The sequence below is a fragment of the Monodelphis domestica genome, chromosome 1, assembly GCF_027887165.1.
Source record: "Monodelphis domestica isolate mMonDom1 chromosome 1, mMonDom1.pri, whole genome shotgun sequence".
Lineage (NCBI taxonomy): Eukaryota > Metazoa > Chordata > Mammalia > Didelphimorphia > Didelphidae > Monodelphis > Monodelphis domestica.
The window spans coordinates 153,642,043-153,660,796 of NC_077227.1; the positions used below are offsets into that span (position 1 = coordinate 153,642,043).

General features: G+C 33.5%; 1 protein-coding gene across 25 annotated transcripts in view; it reads right to left on the reverse strand.

Annotated features, from left to right (window-relative positions):
- HERC1 (HECT and RLD domain containing E3 ubiquitin protein ligase family member 1) overlaps positions 1-18,754 on the reverse strand; it is a 242,772-nt gene that overhangs the window by 26,778 nt on the left and 197,240 nt on the right. For all 25 annotated transcript variants that reach the window (XM_056820227.1, XM_056820224.1, XM_056820228.1 and 22 more), the window contains 13 exons: positions 17,604-17,734; positions 16,547-16,746; positions 15,870-15,984; positions 14,548-14,694; positions 14,134-14,235; positions 12,279-12,452; positions 9,390-9,683; positions 8,301-8,366; positions 7,218-7,343; positions 5,835-5,973; positions 5,001-5,182; positions 1,683-1,838; positions 933-1,055 (listed from right to left, as the gene is read on the reverse strand). In XM_056820227.1, the coding sequence (XP_056676205.1) occupies positions 933-1,055; positions 1,683-1,838; positions 5,001-5,182; positions 5,835-5,973; positions 7,218-7,343; positions 8,301-8,366; positions 9,390-9,683; positions 12,279-12,452; positions 14,134-14,235; positions 14,548-14,694; positions 15,870-15,984; positions 16,547-16,746; positions 17,604-17,734 (1,955 nt within the window). The remainder of the gene's footprint in view (positions 1-932; positions 1,056-1,682; positions 1,839-5,000; positions 5,183-5,834; positions 5,974-7,217; positions 7,344-8,300; positions 8,367-9,389; positions 9,684-12,278; positions 12,453-14,133; positions 14,236-14,547; positions 14,695-15,869; positions 15,985-16,546; positions 16,747-17,603; positions 17,735-18,754) is intronic.

An 18,754-nucleotide genomic window follows, 5' to 3' on the forward strand; every position in this document is an offset into this window, starting at 1 on the left:
ATTTTAAATGTGAAAGGTGAACTCATCTGGCAGAACCTTGCATTTATATCGTGAATCATTCTGAAGTAATTCTATAAAGACTCCTTTTGCAATATGACTAGAAGAAAACACATTAGGAAGTTAAACTCAATACTTTATTTTTATTTCTTTTAAACATAAAAGCACAAATAAACTTTAAAAATGAAAAAAAATAGAAGCACAATTGCCCTCATGTAGCAAATGGCTATGCAAAATTCAAATGAATCTTGCTTAAGAAATTACCTCTGGTTCCTGGCAGAAGTACTTTTTTGTGAGAGATTTTTGAAGAGTTTCTTTTAGATAATTTCACTATTATTCCTTCATTTCTATCCTTTGCAGACTATATAGAAATATATTCTACAAGTATGTATTTTCTTCTATGGACAGTCTAAAGCATATAATAATTAGGTATAAAATATTTCTCAGTTTAGTAATAGTTTAAATAAACATCAAGATCTAGCATGGTAAAAATGAATAGATAAGTCATACTGGGTTGTAAATTTTCACCATACATAAACATATGAAACCTGTCTCTGTCACACAGCCAGTAAGTGTCATAGATGGGATCTGAATCCAGGTCTTGCTTAAACTAAGTCCAGCACTTTGGAAGTATATGACTCCCAAGCTGCTACCAATTTTACTATAAAGTAACAAAAGACAAGGTTTTTTAAAAATGGGTCTATGATTTCTCTATTGTTGGCAAGTCCCTCTTTCAAAGTCCCTTCTTGTAGCCTGAAAGTTGCCTGGGTCACTTGAGAGTTGAAGTGACTTGCCCAAGGCTAGAGATCTTGACTCTGGCAGCCCTCTATCCATTCCCATACTTCTTTTCACAAAACAACATTAATTGAAAATAAAATTAATTATGGTTAAAATATTGAAAGATTATGAAAAACAAGATGATCAAGGGAATTAACCTGTGGTGAAGACTTTGCAGTAGAATTTCCCAAGCCAAGCTTTCCATAGTCTCCATCTCCAAAAGCCCACACCATTGAGCCATCCGCAGATACAGCTAGAGTATGATTTAATCCACAAGCCACCTGTTGGAAGAGAGTATACAGTAGGCTCACCAACACATTAAAAAACAAACTGCCACATGTCTGAAACCCTTTATTTCACCCTATGACAAAATAAATTTCTCCACTATATTCTGGAATAGCAACACAAAGCTATTTATAAATTATTTACTAAAAATGCATCAACAGATCTCAGTTCCTAATGTTAGTACAGAGTCAAAAACCAAACCAAACCTAACTGAACCAAATCAAACATGGTGCTACCCTAATAAAAGTTAGTAAAGATAATGATTATCTTGAAATAGAGATATCTGAAATAAGGCTTCCAAAAGATAATCAGAAGGTTGTTTTTTTCTTTCTATTCAGTACTATATGGAATATAGGCCAGGAGCATAGGTACACCAAAGATGATCTACTGTTGCAGGTTAGAAAAGAAGAGAGGCCATCCTCTTCTATTTTGCCATCTTAGGATATGGGTATACTTAACATATGAATTTTCATATTAAAAAAATTTAATTGTAAAATGTATCAAGGAATTAAGAATACACATATAAACATATAAAAATGAATATAATCTTAAGAACAGAATGCATAAACGAACACAAAATAAACAAGAAATCATCATCAGATGCACAATATCTCATTCCATACTTGTCCAATTTGATATCCCTCTAATGCTGTCACTCTCTCAGGAAGCTTTTTGTTAGAAGTGTTTCCAAGGCCTAAACGACCATAGTCACCATTCCCAAATGTAAAAAGCTTGCCATCTGAAGTCACTACTGCTGAGTGTTTGAAGCCACATGACATCTGAAGTAAAAAAGAAATATTTTAAAAATTTAATAAGATTAATATACATATTTTTAAAGTAATTTTAAAGGCTTAATTAATTCAAAATTTTTTATTAATACTAAGTCATATTTATACAGATGCCTGAAGTTTAGTAAGTGTTTAACCTCAGAACTCTGTGAGGATGGTAATGTAAATATTGGCACCCTCATCTTATAGGAACATGATGGTGAACCTATGGCACATAGAGACCTCTCTGTGGGCATGCGCAGGCCCCTTGCTTGGCTGGCTGGAAGCCTGGTCCCACCCCTGAATACAGGGGATGGGCACTGGAGCCTCCTTCCATCTTTGCAGGGGCAGAGCATAGCCAGTCCAGGGCCAGTAACCTGGCCCTGCTCCCCAATGCAAGGGGAGTGTATCTGGTACTGAAGTCTCCCTGTGGAGCTTGGATCTGCTTGGACAGCTTGCAGCCCAGCCTGCAGCCCATTCTTGCCCCTGAATATAGGGATGGGCCGGTCACGGAACAAAGCCAGGGGCAGGGGCATGGATATGCAGCCTGGGGTGGTGGGGGTGGGAGTGGTGGGTGGGACATGGCACAGAGACCTTTAAAAGTTTCAAAAGGTTTTCCATCACTGTTATAGGTGAATAAACTATGTCTCAGAGAGATGAAATGATTTTATTCAAGGTGATATAGTCAACTGTAGGACTAGAATTCAAACCCAGCTTGAGGTCCTGACTCCTAATCTAGTACTCTTTCCACAATCATTGAAATTAAGTAAGACGTCCCCTTAAGGTCTGTTGATTACCCTCAACCTAGTTTAGCTGTCTGATGACAAAAATTTTATTAGGGTGTGGCTGCAGTGCTTCTTGGAGGCACAGGAGAGTTGGGTGAAAGGTGGATATCAACCCTAAAAAAGGCTCAGCAAGCCTTCACACCAGAGATGCTAAGTCTTTCCTGAATACCTCATACACCCCAAAAAGTAGAGTAATGAAATGTAACCTCTGTTTTACTAATAAGGAAACTGAAGATTGTGACAAGATGGTTATAGGGTCACACACCTAATGTAGAACCTCCCTAACTCAGTAATTCTATCTTGAGATTCAATGCTTTCCACAAGAGTACTTTGATGATAATGGACAGAACACAGAGCTTTTCAATTCTTACCTTGCTCCAGGTACTCATTGCCAAGATGACCCATGAACTCGAAATGAAGGAACAAAAAAAAAGGCAAATAGGAAGCAGATCCCCAAGATAAAAAAAAAGGCAGTAAGAGTACTTAATAAACCTCTGATGACTTCAAGTCACCTGGTTCAGATGAACCACATCCTTGGATATAAATGGGATTGCTGAGCCCTAGCATCTAGATATCTCAGATATATCTAAGACTGTGAAGAAAAAGAAATAAAAGAATGGGAAATGTTTTGTTTTGTTTTGTTTTTTCAAGATGGGAAGGAAAGAAAATATTGGGCAAAATATTGGTCAGTGAGCTTGACTTGTTGCTAGGAAAAATTTTAAATGGATCATTAAAGAGTTGGTCATTTAGCAAAAACAACAGATGGTGATTACAGAAAGCCAGCAAAGTTTCATTAAAGACAGGTCATACTGGGCTTAATAACTTTATTTTACTTTTTAAAATTTAGTTAAGATTTGGTGAAGCATTTTACAAAATATTCCATACTATTCCTGTGGAAAAGATGGAGATATGGACCAAATTGTAATATATTTAAATAGATTCAAACCTACTGAATGGCAAGAGTAGTTATAATTGATCTAGGGTCAACTTGGCACATGGTAAACACTAAATAATTACATGTTAGATGATTAGAAAGAGATGTCTTGTGGAATGCTCCAAGAATTTGTACTTGAACACAAGCTAATTTAACAATATTTAATAATGACTGCTTTTGACAATGATTTATTTGGTGAATGTGATATCTAGACCTAATACTCATTATCAAAAGCAGTGCAACATTTCCTTTCACATGATCCCAATCCCAGATTGCAGGAAAATCAAATATAAGAGAAAGATGCTAACTTTGACTCCACTACCTACAGAATCTTGGAATTTGCACACAGAGCTAAAATAACCAGTTTAATAGATTTGCTACAGTGATTGCGCATTAAGAGGTATATAATTTCTGAGGCATGCTCAGATTATTAGAGAATGCCTTTCATCCTAAATTCAATTAACTTTGGCTTTTTATAATGTCAGTCATGTTTTCTGTGCAGCAACTAGCCTGTCAATTTAAAGACTGAATGATAAATTCTCTAAAGAACTTGAATCACAAATGGTGAAAGGATATTTCAGGCTGTTTTCAGAAGAAAAAAATCAAAGCGATCTAATCTATAAGCCATATGGAAAAATGCTCTAAATCATTGATTACAGAAATGGAAATTAAAACAACTCTGAGGTGCCATCTCATACCTACCAGATGAGCTAATATGACAGAAAAGGAAGGGGAATGTGGAAAAATTAGAATATAGGTGGAGTTGTGAACTTATCTTACCATTCTGCAGAGCAATTTGTAACTATGCTTAAAGGGTTTTAAAACCCTACATACCTTTTGATTTAGCAATACCACTACTAGTCTGTATCCCATAGAGATTTAAAAAAAAAGAGAAAAGGATCTATTTGTACAAAAATATTTACAACAGCTCTTTTTGTGGTAGCAAAGATTTGAAAATGGATGGGACTGTTTATCAATTGGGAATGGCTGAACAAGTGGTATATGAATGTAATGGAATACTATTGTGTTATAAGAAAAGAGGATTTCAGAGAAACCTGAAAAGACCTACATGAACTGATACAGAGTGGGGTGAATAGAACCAGAACATTATAAATAGCAGTAACATATAATGAATGACTAGGAAGGAATTAGTTACTCTCTGCAATATGATGATTCAAAACAATCCCAAAGAGCTTATGATGAAAAATGCTGTCTCTCCAGAGAAAGAGCTGATGGAATCTGAACGCAGACCAAAATCTACTTTATTTTCTTCATGGGTTTCTTAAAAAACATATCTTCTTCCACAATATGATGAATATAGAAATATGTTTTGTATAACAGCACATGTTTAATCAATAGCAAATTGCTTACCATCTCATGAAGGGAAGGGGAGAAATGGGGGATTCAAAATGTTAGTGGGAAAAAAAATTAATAAAGAAAAAAAAAGAAAAGAACCTGAATCACTTCCTCTCCTTGCAAAGCCTCTATTTGCCTGGGTCGGCGTTGCCGGTCACTGTTTCCATGTCCAAGCTTGCCATAGTCTCCATCTCCCCAGCTGAAAACCTCACCACTTTCAGTTAAGGCCATGGAATGCCCATCAGAGCCACAAGAAGTTACTAGTTGTGTTACCACGAAGCCTACAAAAGAATAAAAAAAAGTCAACAATGCTATATAAAAATGATTTAAATAATTTATAGCAGTTCTAAATTCCGTGAGCTACAGCATTACTTAATGTGACAAATTCAAATGATAAATAAGTTCTCTCAATAAAAATGTCTTACTTATTTTCAACATAAAATTTCCCTATTTATCTAGCAAAACTGAAATTAGTTGTTGAAAAGATCCCTCAAAAATAAAGCTTGAGAAAGACAACTTCCAATTTTATGGGAATTTCTTAAATTTATTTTTTGGTTGTGATTCAGATACTTTCATTTTTTACAATATGTTTATTCTGGCATTACTAACATTAAAAATAAAAGCTAAACATTATTTAGGGGATTATTCACTGACATCTTTTCTTCCAGTAAAAGCCACCTCTGACACAGAGGTTCTCTGAAATCCTTTACCATGTCTTTATATTATGTTAAAACTATTTTATTTTTAAATGAAATAATTGCAAATTATAGTACTATTAATAACCCAATTATAACTTATACATATTCTAAACATTTGACTACATTCTACAAATATAAAGATATAACTTCACAGATATTGAGTTTAATTCTATTCCTGTTTGAACCCCTGGCCAGTTTAAAGAAAATCTACATTTTCAATTGAAAAAACTGTCACCTTGTAATGCTGAAATAACTGTTAATACGTGAAGGTCATCTGAATTTCCCTGTCCCAATCTGCCGTAACTTCCTTCTCCACAAGCCAATACTGTGCCATTAGCTTGGATAACAAAGGTACAATTCTGTCCACAAATGACCTGGTATTAAAAACACATTATTAAAAACAAATTTATTATATACACATATTTACATACTTAGATGCACTTTATAGTCCTGTTAATATATAAGTTGTATAATTATAAAATGCTAAATCATATTCTCTCATACTTGATACAAGGTTACCTAATTAGCTCAGTCAGAGTTAAAGTAGCCAGTACTCCCTGACCATTACAATCCTGCTAGTTTATAAAGATAGTGGTGAAAATAGCTTAATTCTTTTTGAATTATTTGGCATTCTGGGTAATTTTGCTAGGGAGGAGGTTTGGTTCCAAAGATTAGTACCAAGGAGCAGATAAGTAATAGAGACTGGGAGAATATTCATGTAAAATAGGTCCTACAAATCATTTGAAGTAAAGCAAAAGGAAAGCTGCTAGATCAGGAATCCCAACTTAATTCAATTCAATAAATATTATTGAGCATCTACTACATCTAAAGCACCATACTACCTGGGATTCTCAGGAAATAAAGATGGAAAAAAAAATCAAAATTAATTCCCCACAGAAAGTTATAATCCTACTAGAGAGCTACATACCATAAAGAAATAATTGTGATGCAAGGAAGAATTGGAATAGGTGTAAAGGAGTTTTAGACAAAGTATTAGAAGCAGCGGAAGAGAGAGATAAGTGAATACCAGAGGATAAAGATCATGGCACCTGAATGGCATATAAAGAGTAGGATTCCAAGATGGAGAAATATGTGACTAGCTATTTCAAAAAAGGAGGATAATCTAAACTAAAACACAGATTAAGGAGAAAAGAAAAAGAATGGTCAATACAAATTAGAATGTTAAGTACATGAATGGAGGATACTGTAAAATAGGGCAACAAAGTAGGATGGAGCTGCACTATGGAGAATTAGGGAATCATTATTTAAGGGGCTACACAAATCCATACTATGAAATAGTAACTATTCTACAAAATATTTATTTTATTTTCCTACATAATATTTGTATAAATACATACTAAGAAGTATTAATGAATCATGATGACAATTCACTTGGGAAAAAGACACTTAGAAATCTAGAAACTCTAAATTACATCTTTCAATTAAACTAAGGAGCTTTTTAGTAGTACTTTTATTTGTAAAGTATACTTTATAATCACTTTATTTGGGGTTCCTGAAAATAAGTTATGAAATATACACTTTTAATCCAAAGTTATTGCCAGTGCAATTGGAATTTTCAACTCTTTAAAATATCTTCACCATCACTGAATGTAGTTACCTGTTGAGCTTGTGAGAATGAAGGAGCAGCAGCTGGTATCATCACATTTCTACCGGCTTCAGCGAGTTGTCCATGCCTTCCAGCACCCCACAGATAGACATCACATTTGCCTCCTAGATGCCAGTCCTATATAATTATAAAGATAATCATCTTAAAATCACTAATAGGGCAAATGCAAATTAAAGCAACGCTGAGGTTTCATTTTATACTCATTAAACTGTAAAAAAAAATTTTTAAGAGGGCATCTGTCAATGCTGTGGGACTGTGGAGAAACAGAAACACTAATATACTACTGGTGGAGATGGTGATTGATTCAAATGTTCTGGGAAAAAATGTGAAATTATGTTACGAAAAGCCCCATTAAACTGTTCATACCTTTTGAATCAGTCATCTTACCTCTAGACATATCCAGCAAAGGCTATATCAAAAAACTAAGAATCCAACTATTAACAAAATATTCATAGCAGCATTCTTTGGGGAAGCAAAAAGTTGGAAACAAAGTTAAGACCCATTTTTGGAATAGTTAAATAAATGGTAGCAATATGAATGTGATCCAATATTACTAAACCCCAAGACCAAACAATTCAGGAATACTTGTAAGGACTAATATAGAACAAAGGCAGCAAAACCAACTACAATAAAATGAGATCAAACTCAAATTAATTTCAATGACCAATCTTACTCCTGAGGAAGTGGGGAGGAAACATATAACCCTCCTGCCCATAAAGAAGTTGGGAACAAGTGTGAAATGATGCATATACTGAGTTGCAGTCATTTTGCCCCTGAAATTCTGCTTAAGTTTTAATTGATATATGGGAGGAATAAAAGTGGGGAGAGTAAAACTGGGAAATGATTCTGATATATTTTTTAAAAATCTTAAGTAATTAATTGTGAAGAGCTTTTAATAAAAATTAGTTCACCTCCAAAACAAAAAAGGATGATGTAGAAAACAATTAGGCAGGGAATTAAACTGGGAGATTCATGTGAGATCAAGGATACAATATGACACTAATAAAGCCATGTAATAGGAAAATATTCATATTTGGATGCATTTCAAACATAAACAAATGCCACTTCACCAACCTCAGGTCTTGATGTTGCCCAAGACATAATCTGTTCATCCATACCATTAATCCATTTACTGTTATCCTGAAAAGACATGGTAAATATATTTACTTATGATCAGCTGAAAACTCAAATCCTCCTTCCAATAAGGCAAGATTATGATTATGGTAGTATTATAAGAATCTAAGACAACTGTCCCTAATAAAAATTTTATCAGTGTTGCATATTGACTAATATTTGAATATCTGTGCAAAGTATTGGATTTAATGACTCAAAATGCTCTCGCTCTCTCATACTTTATTTTTAAAACATCAAAATATGCTTATAAAAATAGAGAAGAAATAGATACATTATATAACTGGGCTACCTACTATGACATGAAGCAGCACTATTTGGGCAGGAATTTATGATCTTTATGAGGCTTTTTTGAAGCCAAAATGCTTTCAATGCAGCCAAGAGAAAATGCTACTAACTTAAACTACTGCAGCTATGGTTATCTTTAAGAATGACTACAGAGGCTACCATTATAGTGAAATTTGTTTAAATCAAATCAAAGGAGAATGGTATAAAAATACATTAATTAAGCAATAAAAAGTAGTTCAAGATAGAAAATAGTAAATATCAGAAAGTCATTGAATTATAATGAAAGATTTGGTGAGTTTCTGAAAATTCCACTGATTTTAAGTAATCCATGTTGGTCTGATATTCTGTCAAGGTTAATATCTGACTGTAAGGTTTTTAGATTTTCCGTGATTACAAGTCTATTTAGAAGACTGACTTACTATCAAGTAATGGTAATATATCATAGGATTATAGGTCTGGAAGTTGGAGGGACCTTATTGGTCATCTAGTCTAATCTCATTATTTTACAGGTAAGGAAACTTAGGCCCAGAAAGATTTAAGTGACTTCCCCAAAGTCACAAAGGTATTAAGCAGCAAAGAACAGATTCAAATTTGAGTACAGTAACTCAAGTTCAGCATTATAGGTAAAACATTTCTTATTTTGCACCATGCTTCCTGTCCCTCACATGGTAAAAGATGCTAAGAAATATTGCAACATATCTCCCCAACTTACATAAAAGTAAAAATCAATTTAAAGTAATTTACCATCAGGAATGTAAGTTCATCTTCTGGAACTGGTTCTAGATCAGGAACAGTGAAGGATTCTGGAAATTGTGCTCCCTTTGCCAGTGCTTCAGCAGCTTTTATGGTGGTTGAGAAGCATTCCAACCATGCCCATTCAGTTGGATTCCATGATGAAGGGTCAGGAAGACAGTTCTGGTGATGAGGTGGTACTGGTGGGTTACATAAAAGCTGATCTAGGTGCAGTCCAACAGCAAGTGAAGCCAGACATTGCATATAAGGACTATGAACGAGCTGATCCCCACAAACTACATGTGGCTGAAAGAAAATTTAAGGAAATAAATATGATGAGAAAGGTACACAAAGATGACTAAATCACCTAAAACCTTACTGAAATGAATTTTGGAACATTAAATATCCCCTATACAGAAGATTTTAGGGAATAAAGACACAATATTGTAAAAGAAGCACTCTTGACATAAGTGATTCCATTCTAAATTTGTAACAAACATACACATTCTAAGATCCTACTATAATGAGTCAGACTGTTTAGTTCTGATAATCAGATAATTACAACTAGCATCAACTTGCCTTGACCAAATGACAGTACAGGTTAGGATGGAAAAAATCTATTTCATCATTGAGTTACCCTGAATTGGATATATTCAATATACTCTATTGTTATAATTTTAACCACTCAAAAAATTGGAAAATGAGGGGATGCCCTTCAATTGGGGAATGGTTGAACAAATTGTGGTATCTGTTGGTGATGCAATACTATTGTGCTCAAAGGAATAATAAACTGGAGGAATTCCATGTGAACTGGAACGACCTCTAGGAATTGATGCAGAGCGAGAGGAGCAGAACCAGGAAAACATTGTACACAGAAACTGATACACTGTGGTACAATCGAATATAATGGACTTCTCCATTAATGGCAATGAAGTGATCCTGAACAACTCTGAGAGATTTATAAGGAAGAACACTATTCATATTCAGAGAAAAAACTGTGGGAGTAGAAACAGAAGAAAAACTGCTTGATTACACGGGTTGAGGGGATATGATTGGGATGGAGACTCTAAATGATCATCCTAAAGCAAACACCAACAACATGGAAATAGGTTCTGATCAAGGACACAAGTAATACTCAGTAGAATTGCATGTTGGCTACGGGATGGGTGGAGTGAGGGGAGGGAGGGAAAGAATATGATTCTTGTAACCAAGGAATATTGTTCTAAATTGATGAAATAAAATAAAAAAAATAATTTTAGCCACTGATTATATTAGCAAAAAGCTGACTAACCAATCAAGGGATGGAGTTCACTTTAAAAGAGGGGAATGGAATTTTTACTTTTCTTTTGTTTTTAATGGGGGAGGAAACAGGGAGAGAAGGTGGATTTTTGCTGATTGAAAAAATAAAATCTATAAACATAAAAGAGCACAATGGGCCAAGTCACTACTTATAATCATGATAAAATTGCTCAGTGTAAAAATGAAGACCAAGACTAAGCCCAAGCAAAGTCAAATCAGGTAGGCCACATTGATAATGACCTAAGATTTGAGAAGAAATTACACTGAAACTTGCTAGAGACTTGAGTAGACTGACTTCAATGTCACCAGAGATGAGACCAGGTGGAGACTTGGCCCTCAGAAAACAATGAACACAGTCACAAGTTCTGTTTGCCTGAGTTCATTTCCCTATGTCTTTAATTCTTGGACCTCTGACCCACCATCATCACTTCTACATCTTAGGAATCATCAGCTTATTTTAATAATTTGGACAGGATATTGGGTTGAGGATTCATTCCTTATAATATTTTTCAAAGAACTTAGGTGATTCACATTGTATTCTGTGGTTATTAGAGTAGGGGATTTTTCCTTCTCTGTTCAATTGGATGATTAGGTAAATTAAGTGGTCTAAGAGTGCATATATACTGATTGAAGCAAATAATATCAATTTGATTAAACAAATCACAGCGTATTTTGCCTTTCTTTAAAGGGCAGGTTCTCTGTTTTGGCTAATGTTTTTTACATAAAGCCTTGGAAATTTATACTAAAGAAGTGAAAGAAAAAAAAAGCTGGGGAATATGAACAAACACAAACACTAAAATTTCTAATGAGAAAAAGATATGCACACATGTAACTGAAATAAACAAGGGATTGTGAGAAAAATGCAAAGTAGAACTCTAGGAAAAAAATTATGAGCCACATGAAGTGGGGAAAAACATTTTCATCTTTGCTTGGGGAGGGAGAGAGTGGAGAGTAAAAAGAGAAAGAGATGAGGGAAAGTTTCAAATAGAAGTTGGTCTATAAAGGAAGTGGGGGGAGGGGGGGATAAAGGTATGCTGGGATGGCCCCAGGTCCTGGAAATGATATAAGGAAAGGAAATGGAGAATGCTCATTAGATAAGACCAAAAGCCAGACAAAAGTCCAGTATGGCTAAATGCTTATGTTGACTTATATGGAGATAAATTGTGAAAGATAAACCTAGGGAGATAAGTTGTTTGCATATTGTGAAAGGAATGCCAAGGCCAGAACTGTATGCATGCATGCATACATGTATGTATGTATGTATGCACGCACATATGCACGTGTGTATGCATGCATGCATGTATAGACAGATACATACAGACAGATGGGCAATAGGGAGCTTCTGTAGATTTCTGAGTAGAGATAATCAAAGCAGTAAATTAGTAAGAATTCTAGTAGGGGAGAAATGTGAAAGATGAACTAAGGAAGAGGAGCATCTAAAATCAGGAACACTTGGTATAACGAAGCCTCTAAAACAGTCTAAAGAAAGAAGGAATAAAGGCTTAAAACAGGGTAGTTGTGAGAATGTAGGGAGGGGAAAAATGTATACTAAAAATGTTAGAGGTACTTCCAGGGTTTTAACTTTGAGCTGATGTTTCTTACCTTTTCATATGCATACTGTTCCTGAAGCATTATGGGTAGCCGTTCCAAGAAGGCTCTCATGCAGGGGGCCATGTTTAATCCCAAAACACCTTGTTGCTTCAATGCAGTCCTACATGTTGCTAGAACATGATTGGCAGCTACCCATTCTGATGTGCAACTTACAACCAAAACATCCTGGTTAAAGCACAATATAGACAATATGTAGAAGAGAAAAATAATGTCTACTTCACTACTATAATTTCAGAAACTTTCTTTCAATAACTAAATAAAATATGGTCTCAGAAATATATACATATATATATATATATTTATTGTCCATTCTGTTCCCATAATTTTACCTGCTATAAAATTTTATTTTAAATATTTAGGGATGGAATAAACCAAGGAAATGATAAGCATAAGGCTATGTTAACTAGGTATTCCTTCTTTTTGCTGTTGTTCATTCAGTCATGTCCAATTCTTCATGACCCCACGGACCACAGAACATCAAACCCAACTAACTCCTGAAGTCTGTCCAAGCTCATATTCATTGCTTTCAAGACACTATTGATCTATCTCATCCTCTGACATACTCTTTTTTTGCCATCAACCATTCCTGACATTGGGAACTTTTTCAAAAAGTCCTGTCATCTCATTATGTGGACAAAGTATTTAAAGCTTCAGCTCTTGCCTTTCCAATGAGGAGTCTGAATTAACTTAAGTATTAACTTAATTGATCTCCTTGCTGTCCAAGGAACATTCAAAAGTCTTCTCCAGCACCACAATTCCAAATAATCAATTAAGCTTTCCTTACAGTCCTACTCTTATAGCCATACAATGCTACTTAAAAAAAAAAACTATAGCTTTGACCATACTTTGTCAGCAAGGTAATGTATCTACTTTTTAGTATGTTGTCCAGATTTGTGATAGCTTCCCTTCCAAGAAGCAGGAATCTTTTAGAATGAATTTACAATGAATTCAACCTTTTAAAAATAGTTACTTGCCTATTTGTTATGGTTGATTAAACACAACATCTAAAACCTTTCAAAATTCTGAAATGTCAATCAGAACCAAGAAGGAAGCTATATTTCCTCCTACTTCTTGAAGAATCAGAATTAAAAGTACATATGGGAGCAGCTAGGTGGCTCACTGGATAGACAGACAAGGCTAGAGATGAGAGGTCCTAGGTTCAAATCTAGCCTCAGACACTTCTTAGTTATGTGACCCTAGGTAAGTCACTTAATCCCCACTGCCTAGCCTTTACTGCTCTTCTGTTTGGAACCAATACACAATATTGATTCAAAGATGGAAAAGAAGAATAAAAAAAAAGGTAAATACAGTTTTAACTTTTGCCCTCCACTTTTCTCTGATAACTTGTTACATATCATGGAGTGGCTGTACTGTGTGTCAATTCTTTGTGTAATAATATTTTCTCAATAAAAATTTAAGCAGCTTCAAAACAATTATAGTAGTAGTAGTAGTAGTAACTATATTTCAGATTATTTTAAAATAGAAGTGAATAACTTTACTAACACTAAATTTTCAAGATAAAATATATTCTTCCTAGGTACTTTTAAGTAGTGTAATCTGATACAGTTGAGTATAATTTTAAAATGTCCATTAGGGAATCAATAAGCAAATCTTTCTTGACTCACATTAAAATAAAATAACTTTTCAACAATAAAGGAGGCAATATCATATAGTATGAAGAAGTGAGTTTAAAAGACTTCATTTTATTGCTAGCTAGCTGTGTGACTTTAAACAAATCATTTAACCTCTTTTAGGTTTTCTTCAAATGTAAACTGAAGGGGCCTTTGATGATCTAGGAGGTCCCTTCATTTCTATAGGCTTTGATTCTATAAAAATCTAAAGTTACCTTCGATCTGTTAGAGCAAGCAGCTACCCCAACATCAGGAATCCACACTGTGGTCTGAATAGCTCCAGATCCTATCACAACAGTTTGCAATATTGAACCATCCTAAAATGAAGTAAATTTATATTTTAATTCTTAATGATAATTAGAATTGTTGTTTTTATTTCTAAAACCACATTCTAAACAACTAACTCTTAAACCTTTTGTCCACTGTGTGCCTCTTACTTACACATTAGTTTTCAAACTCTTTCTGACCTATTATAATAATCAATGACAGAATATTCTGAAAAGAATTTGTATCTTCAAATTAAGATATATTACAAAGTAAGATATTTTGGGATAGCCTGGGTTCATCTAAATATAGGTATTTAAACAAAAATAAAAAATTAAACATTAGAGTAAAGTTTATATCCTTACCCTTAAAGACCAAATATTCATAAGTCCACCAAGTCCACCAGATACTAATGCTAAACCATCAGAACTGAAGGCAACTGTCCGAACAGGAGTGATATGCCCCTTTAATTGATAAACACATGTAGCACCTGGAGATTTTCTGTAGTTATCCTGTAATTAATTTTCACAGTTAGAGCTCTTGAAATAAAAATAGCATTCACAAGTTCTAAGCTCAATGATTATAATTATTTTCTGTTTTGTATATTAATAATTAATAAAAAACAAAAAGATGAACAAAACTTTCTTTTTTTAGTAAAATTGGGTGACCATTAAAGTATAACATTCTCATAACTGAAATTAGACTTAGGTCTTTTAAAATACAAATTGCTTATCCAGTTTTATTTTCTTTGAACTGCCAGAAATTATTACATTATTCTAACTTGTTCAAATATTGTTTCTTTTTTCTGTGTGACAACTGGCACACAAAAATATAACAAACTATGGTTAAAGAAAGTTGTCAGAAGTGTTCTTCTTCAGTCTATTAAAACAAAGGCTTACATTCAGAGAATATTGAACTATGTCAGTGTATGTAGGTAGTAGCTCTGGCTCTGCCACTATTTGACACTGGGAAGTATAACTTTTTGGCTTTGACTTTCTTGAAAAAATGAAAATATTAGATTAAATAAATACTCAGGGTTTTTTCAGTGCCAATATTTTATGATTATCAATTTCAACTCAACTTAATGTTAGTTAAAATTTACCAGATATTATTAAAACTGTAAAGCAGGTCAGATTTGCCTTTAATTATTTCCCTATCAGGCTGTTCGTTCTCTGAGTTCAGGGAGGAAAGTGCTTTGAATTCATTTACACTGAAATATTAGAGAATCAATTTGTTATGCATTCTAGAAGAATATGTATCTTATATCAAAGGATGAGATCAATTTAAAGAATTGAATTTCTAACAGTAGAATTTCAGACATTGGGTAATTGTATGTGGATGCTTTGCTGACACCCTTCAAATAATACCATTAAAATTCTGTAATACAATCCAATAAAAGGTCAACTTTGTCAGTATAGGCAGAAGCAATCATCACCAACAAATATATACTGAAAAATCACAGGGTACAGTATAGTATATAACTCCATTAAAAATAACACACATATATAATGTAGAATGACTTTAAAATAAAATAAATCAACTTTAAAGTAAATAAATATAGTTCTAAGGTCAAAAGTTCTAATAATCATTTAAAATCCTTTAAATTATCTTTGATTTTTGGCATATATCTAACAAGGGACAAATATCTTAAACCCTTTACAAGTCCTAATACACACTGAATATTTACCTTGTCGTTTGATTCTTGTTCCCACCATTCTTCAGAACTAGTTACACTAGACTGTAATATATTCAATGCATCTTGGGAAACACGCCACACACACACTAAACCATTCTGACAACCACTAAAAGAAAAGATAGATCACCCAAAAGCAGAATATATATCAATGTACAAATGTATATTCAATAAGCACAAAATTTATGAGGTAACACCAAGAAAAACTTTATTCAATTTTTTCACAGGGTATATATATTATTTCTACATATATACACTTGTGAGTGTGTGCGCACACTACTCTGTGTTTTTGGGGGTGAAGTATTAAGAGGGTCTGGTCCTGTGATTTCATTTGTGTAAGGAAATTTCTATCAATGAAAAACAGTAGCTGTTCTACAGCTTATATTAAAGAGGTGCCTGGAGTACTGAGAAATGAAGAGGCTCATTAAAGGTTACCCAGTCAAATGCATTAGAGATATTATGTGAATTCAAATCTAATCCCAAGGATGCCTCTATCTTCACTATTATCTCATGCTAAATATGTAATATGTATCCCATAATTTTAGTCAGTATTTCTTCACTTTTGTACAAAGGATCTATGCACCTTACTATTCACCTTTCCAACTACACTTAGATATTAAAAAATTTTTTTAATTGAATATAGGTTTAAAGATGAGAGAATGGTAACATACGTAGCGATCAATAATTGCAACTTGGGTCCTTTTCCTGGAAGGTTACACCAGGCAATGCCATTCACGATAGATGAATGTGAAAGTGAGTATAAACATCTCCAGCAACCTGCCATAGGGCCCCAGAGCTTCACATTTTCCTCTTTGGCACATGTCATAAGAATATGACCAGTTGGATCCCATTTTATACCAACAAGAGTGTCCTTAAAAGTGGAAAGAGCAAAAAAGTTAATTTAAGAAGGCATCTTTTTTTCACAGGGCCTTTTAATCAATAAGGAAGCATGTAAGTATCCTGATTTATATTTCTCAAGTTTCTGCATTCAATATAGAAAGAGCACACAATCATTAGACCTTGTCTTTAAATGAAGATAACCAATTTACAGGAACTGATGCAGAATAAAATAAGCAGAACCAGAACAATGAACACAGTAACAACAATATTATAGAATGATCAACCATGAAAAATTCATCCATATAATGATCCATGATACTTCTGAGGAACTTATGATAAAGAATGCTGTCTACTTCTAGAGAAAGAACTGTTAAGAGTCAGAATGTAGAACAAAGCATGAGATTTTTCACTTATTTGGGGTTTTAGTTTAATATGATTATTTTCTTACAAAAATGAACAACATGGAAATATATTTTGCATAATAATACATGTATAATCCAGATTGAATTGCTTCCCAGGTCCAGGAGTGGGGAGGGAAGGGAGGGAGGGAGGAAGATAATTTCGATCATACAACTATGGAAAACCTATGTGGAAATTTGTTATTACATGTAATTAGGTAAAAATAAAATATCTTTACAAAAATAAATGAAGATAACATATTTTTCCTACTTAATTACTTTGAAATCAACACCTTGCAAAAAGCATTGTCACCTGTGTGCATGGATTCTACCAAATCATTACATTTTAATTAAGGGTTGAAGACCTTGAAGAGCTATATACTGTTTAAAAATATCTATCCAAGCAAAAATGCACACACAAAAATTTTAAGATACCATCATTTTTGTCAGTGAAAATGAAGAGCTAATGATCTGAAAAAAATAGCTGTACCTTATGTGCATCAACCAGAATAATTCCTCCTTTTTCAAGTGGTTCCTTCATTCCTAACAATAATTTACCATCAAAATATCCCACTGCAAAAGGTCTATCTTCACTGAACCAGGCAAGGCAGGTAACAGAAACTAAAACAAATAAATTAGATTAGTCATAATTTAATAGAAAGGGATAATGTTTTAAGTGAAGTGAATAACGTGTAATCTTTCCAAATTTTCTTGAATGCATTTAGACTAAATATAGATCAAAGATAAGAATTAAACTATCCTTATATCCATTTCTGGTAATATTTTTTTAAGTAATATTTGTGAATGAGAAGAATAACCTCATTTGGAACTTTCATTCTATTTTGGATGTTTACTAGAACTAGTAATTATATTGAATGAGAATTCATTAGTATTCCTGTTTTCCTCCTCAATTGATGCTGCATTTTCATCTCTGTTATATCCCAAAGGGGAGAACCAACATATACTAAGTTTCTATAATGGCCAGGCAGAATTTAGTGCCAAAGAGTCCACAAATCCACATATGATATGTCTCAAACACTATCATTCTAATTTTTATTTAACTTTCAAAGAAATATTCAATTTTATTTAATAAGTAAATGACCTCTATAAACTAAATATCATAAATATATATGTATTACTATTTTTAAATGTGTGAAGCTGTTGCCATTATTGATTAAATACTAACTTTTCAAAAGTACTACTGAATAAGGTAGTAGATTGATTCATTATGTATTTTCTCATTCAATATAATTACTATCATGTAGGAGAGCTTAAATATTTCTTGTCTTCATATTTGAAAAGGCTGGCAACAATTGACCTAAATCTTTTAAAACAAAATATGCAAATATTTTTATATGACATTACATGTTATCATGTTATCTGTTTTCTATCTGTCCAAAATGCCCTACTTGACATGTTTGGTTATTGAATGTCTTATTAATTGATCACAGAATAAAAGCTATTTCAGAACAGATAGCTTTAAATAAATCTGCAATACCCTTTTTCTCAGTATCTAATAGATGGTAAAAGAAATTCTATAAATAAAGTACCAAGAGTGATTAGCTGTACTCTTTAAAAAAGAGTCAGTATTCTCTGAAAGCTTTGGAGTAGGAGTCAGGATACTTGGATCCAAGGTACCAA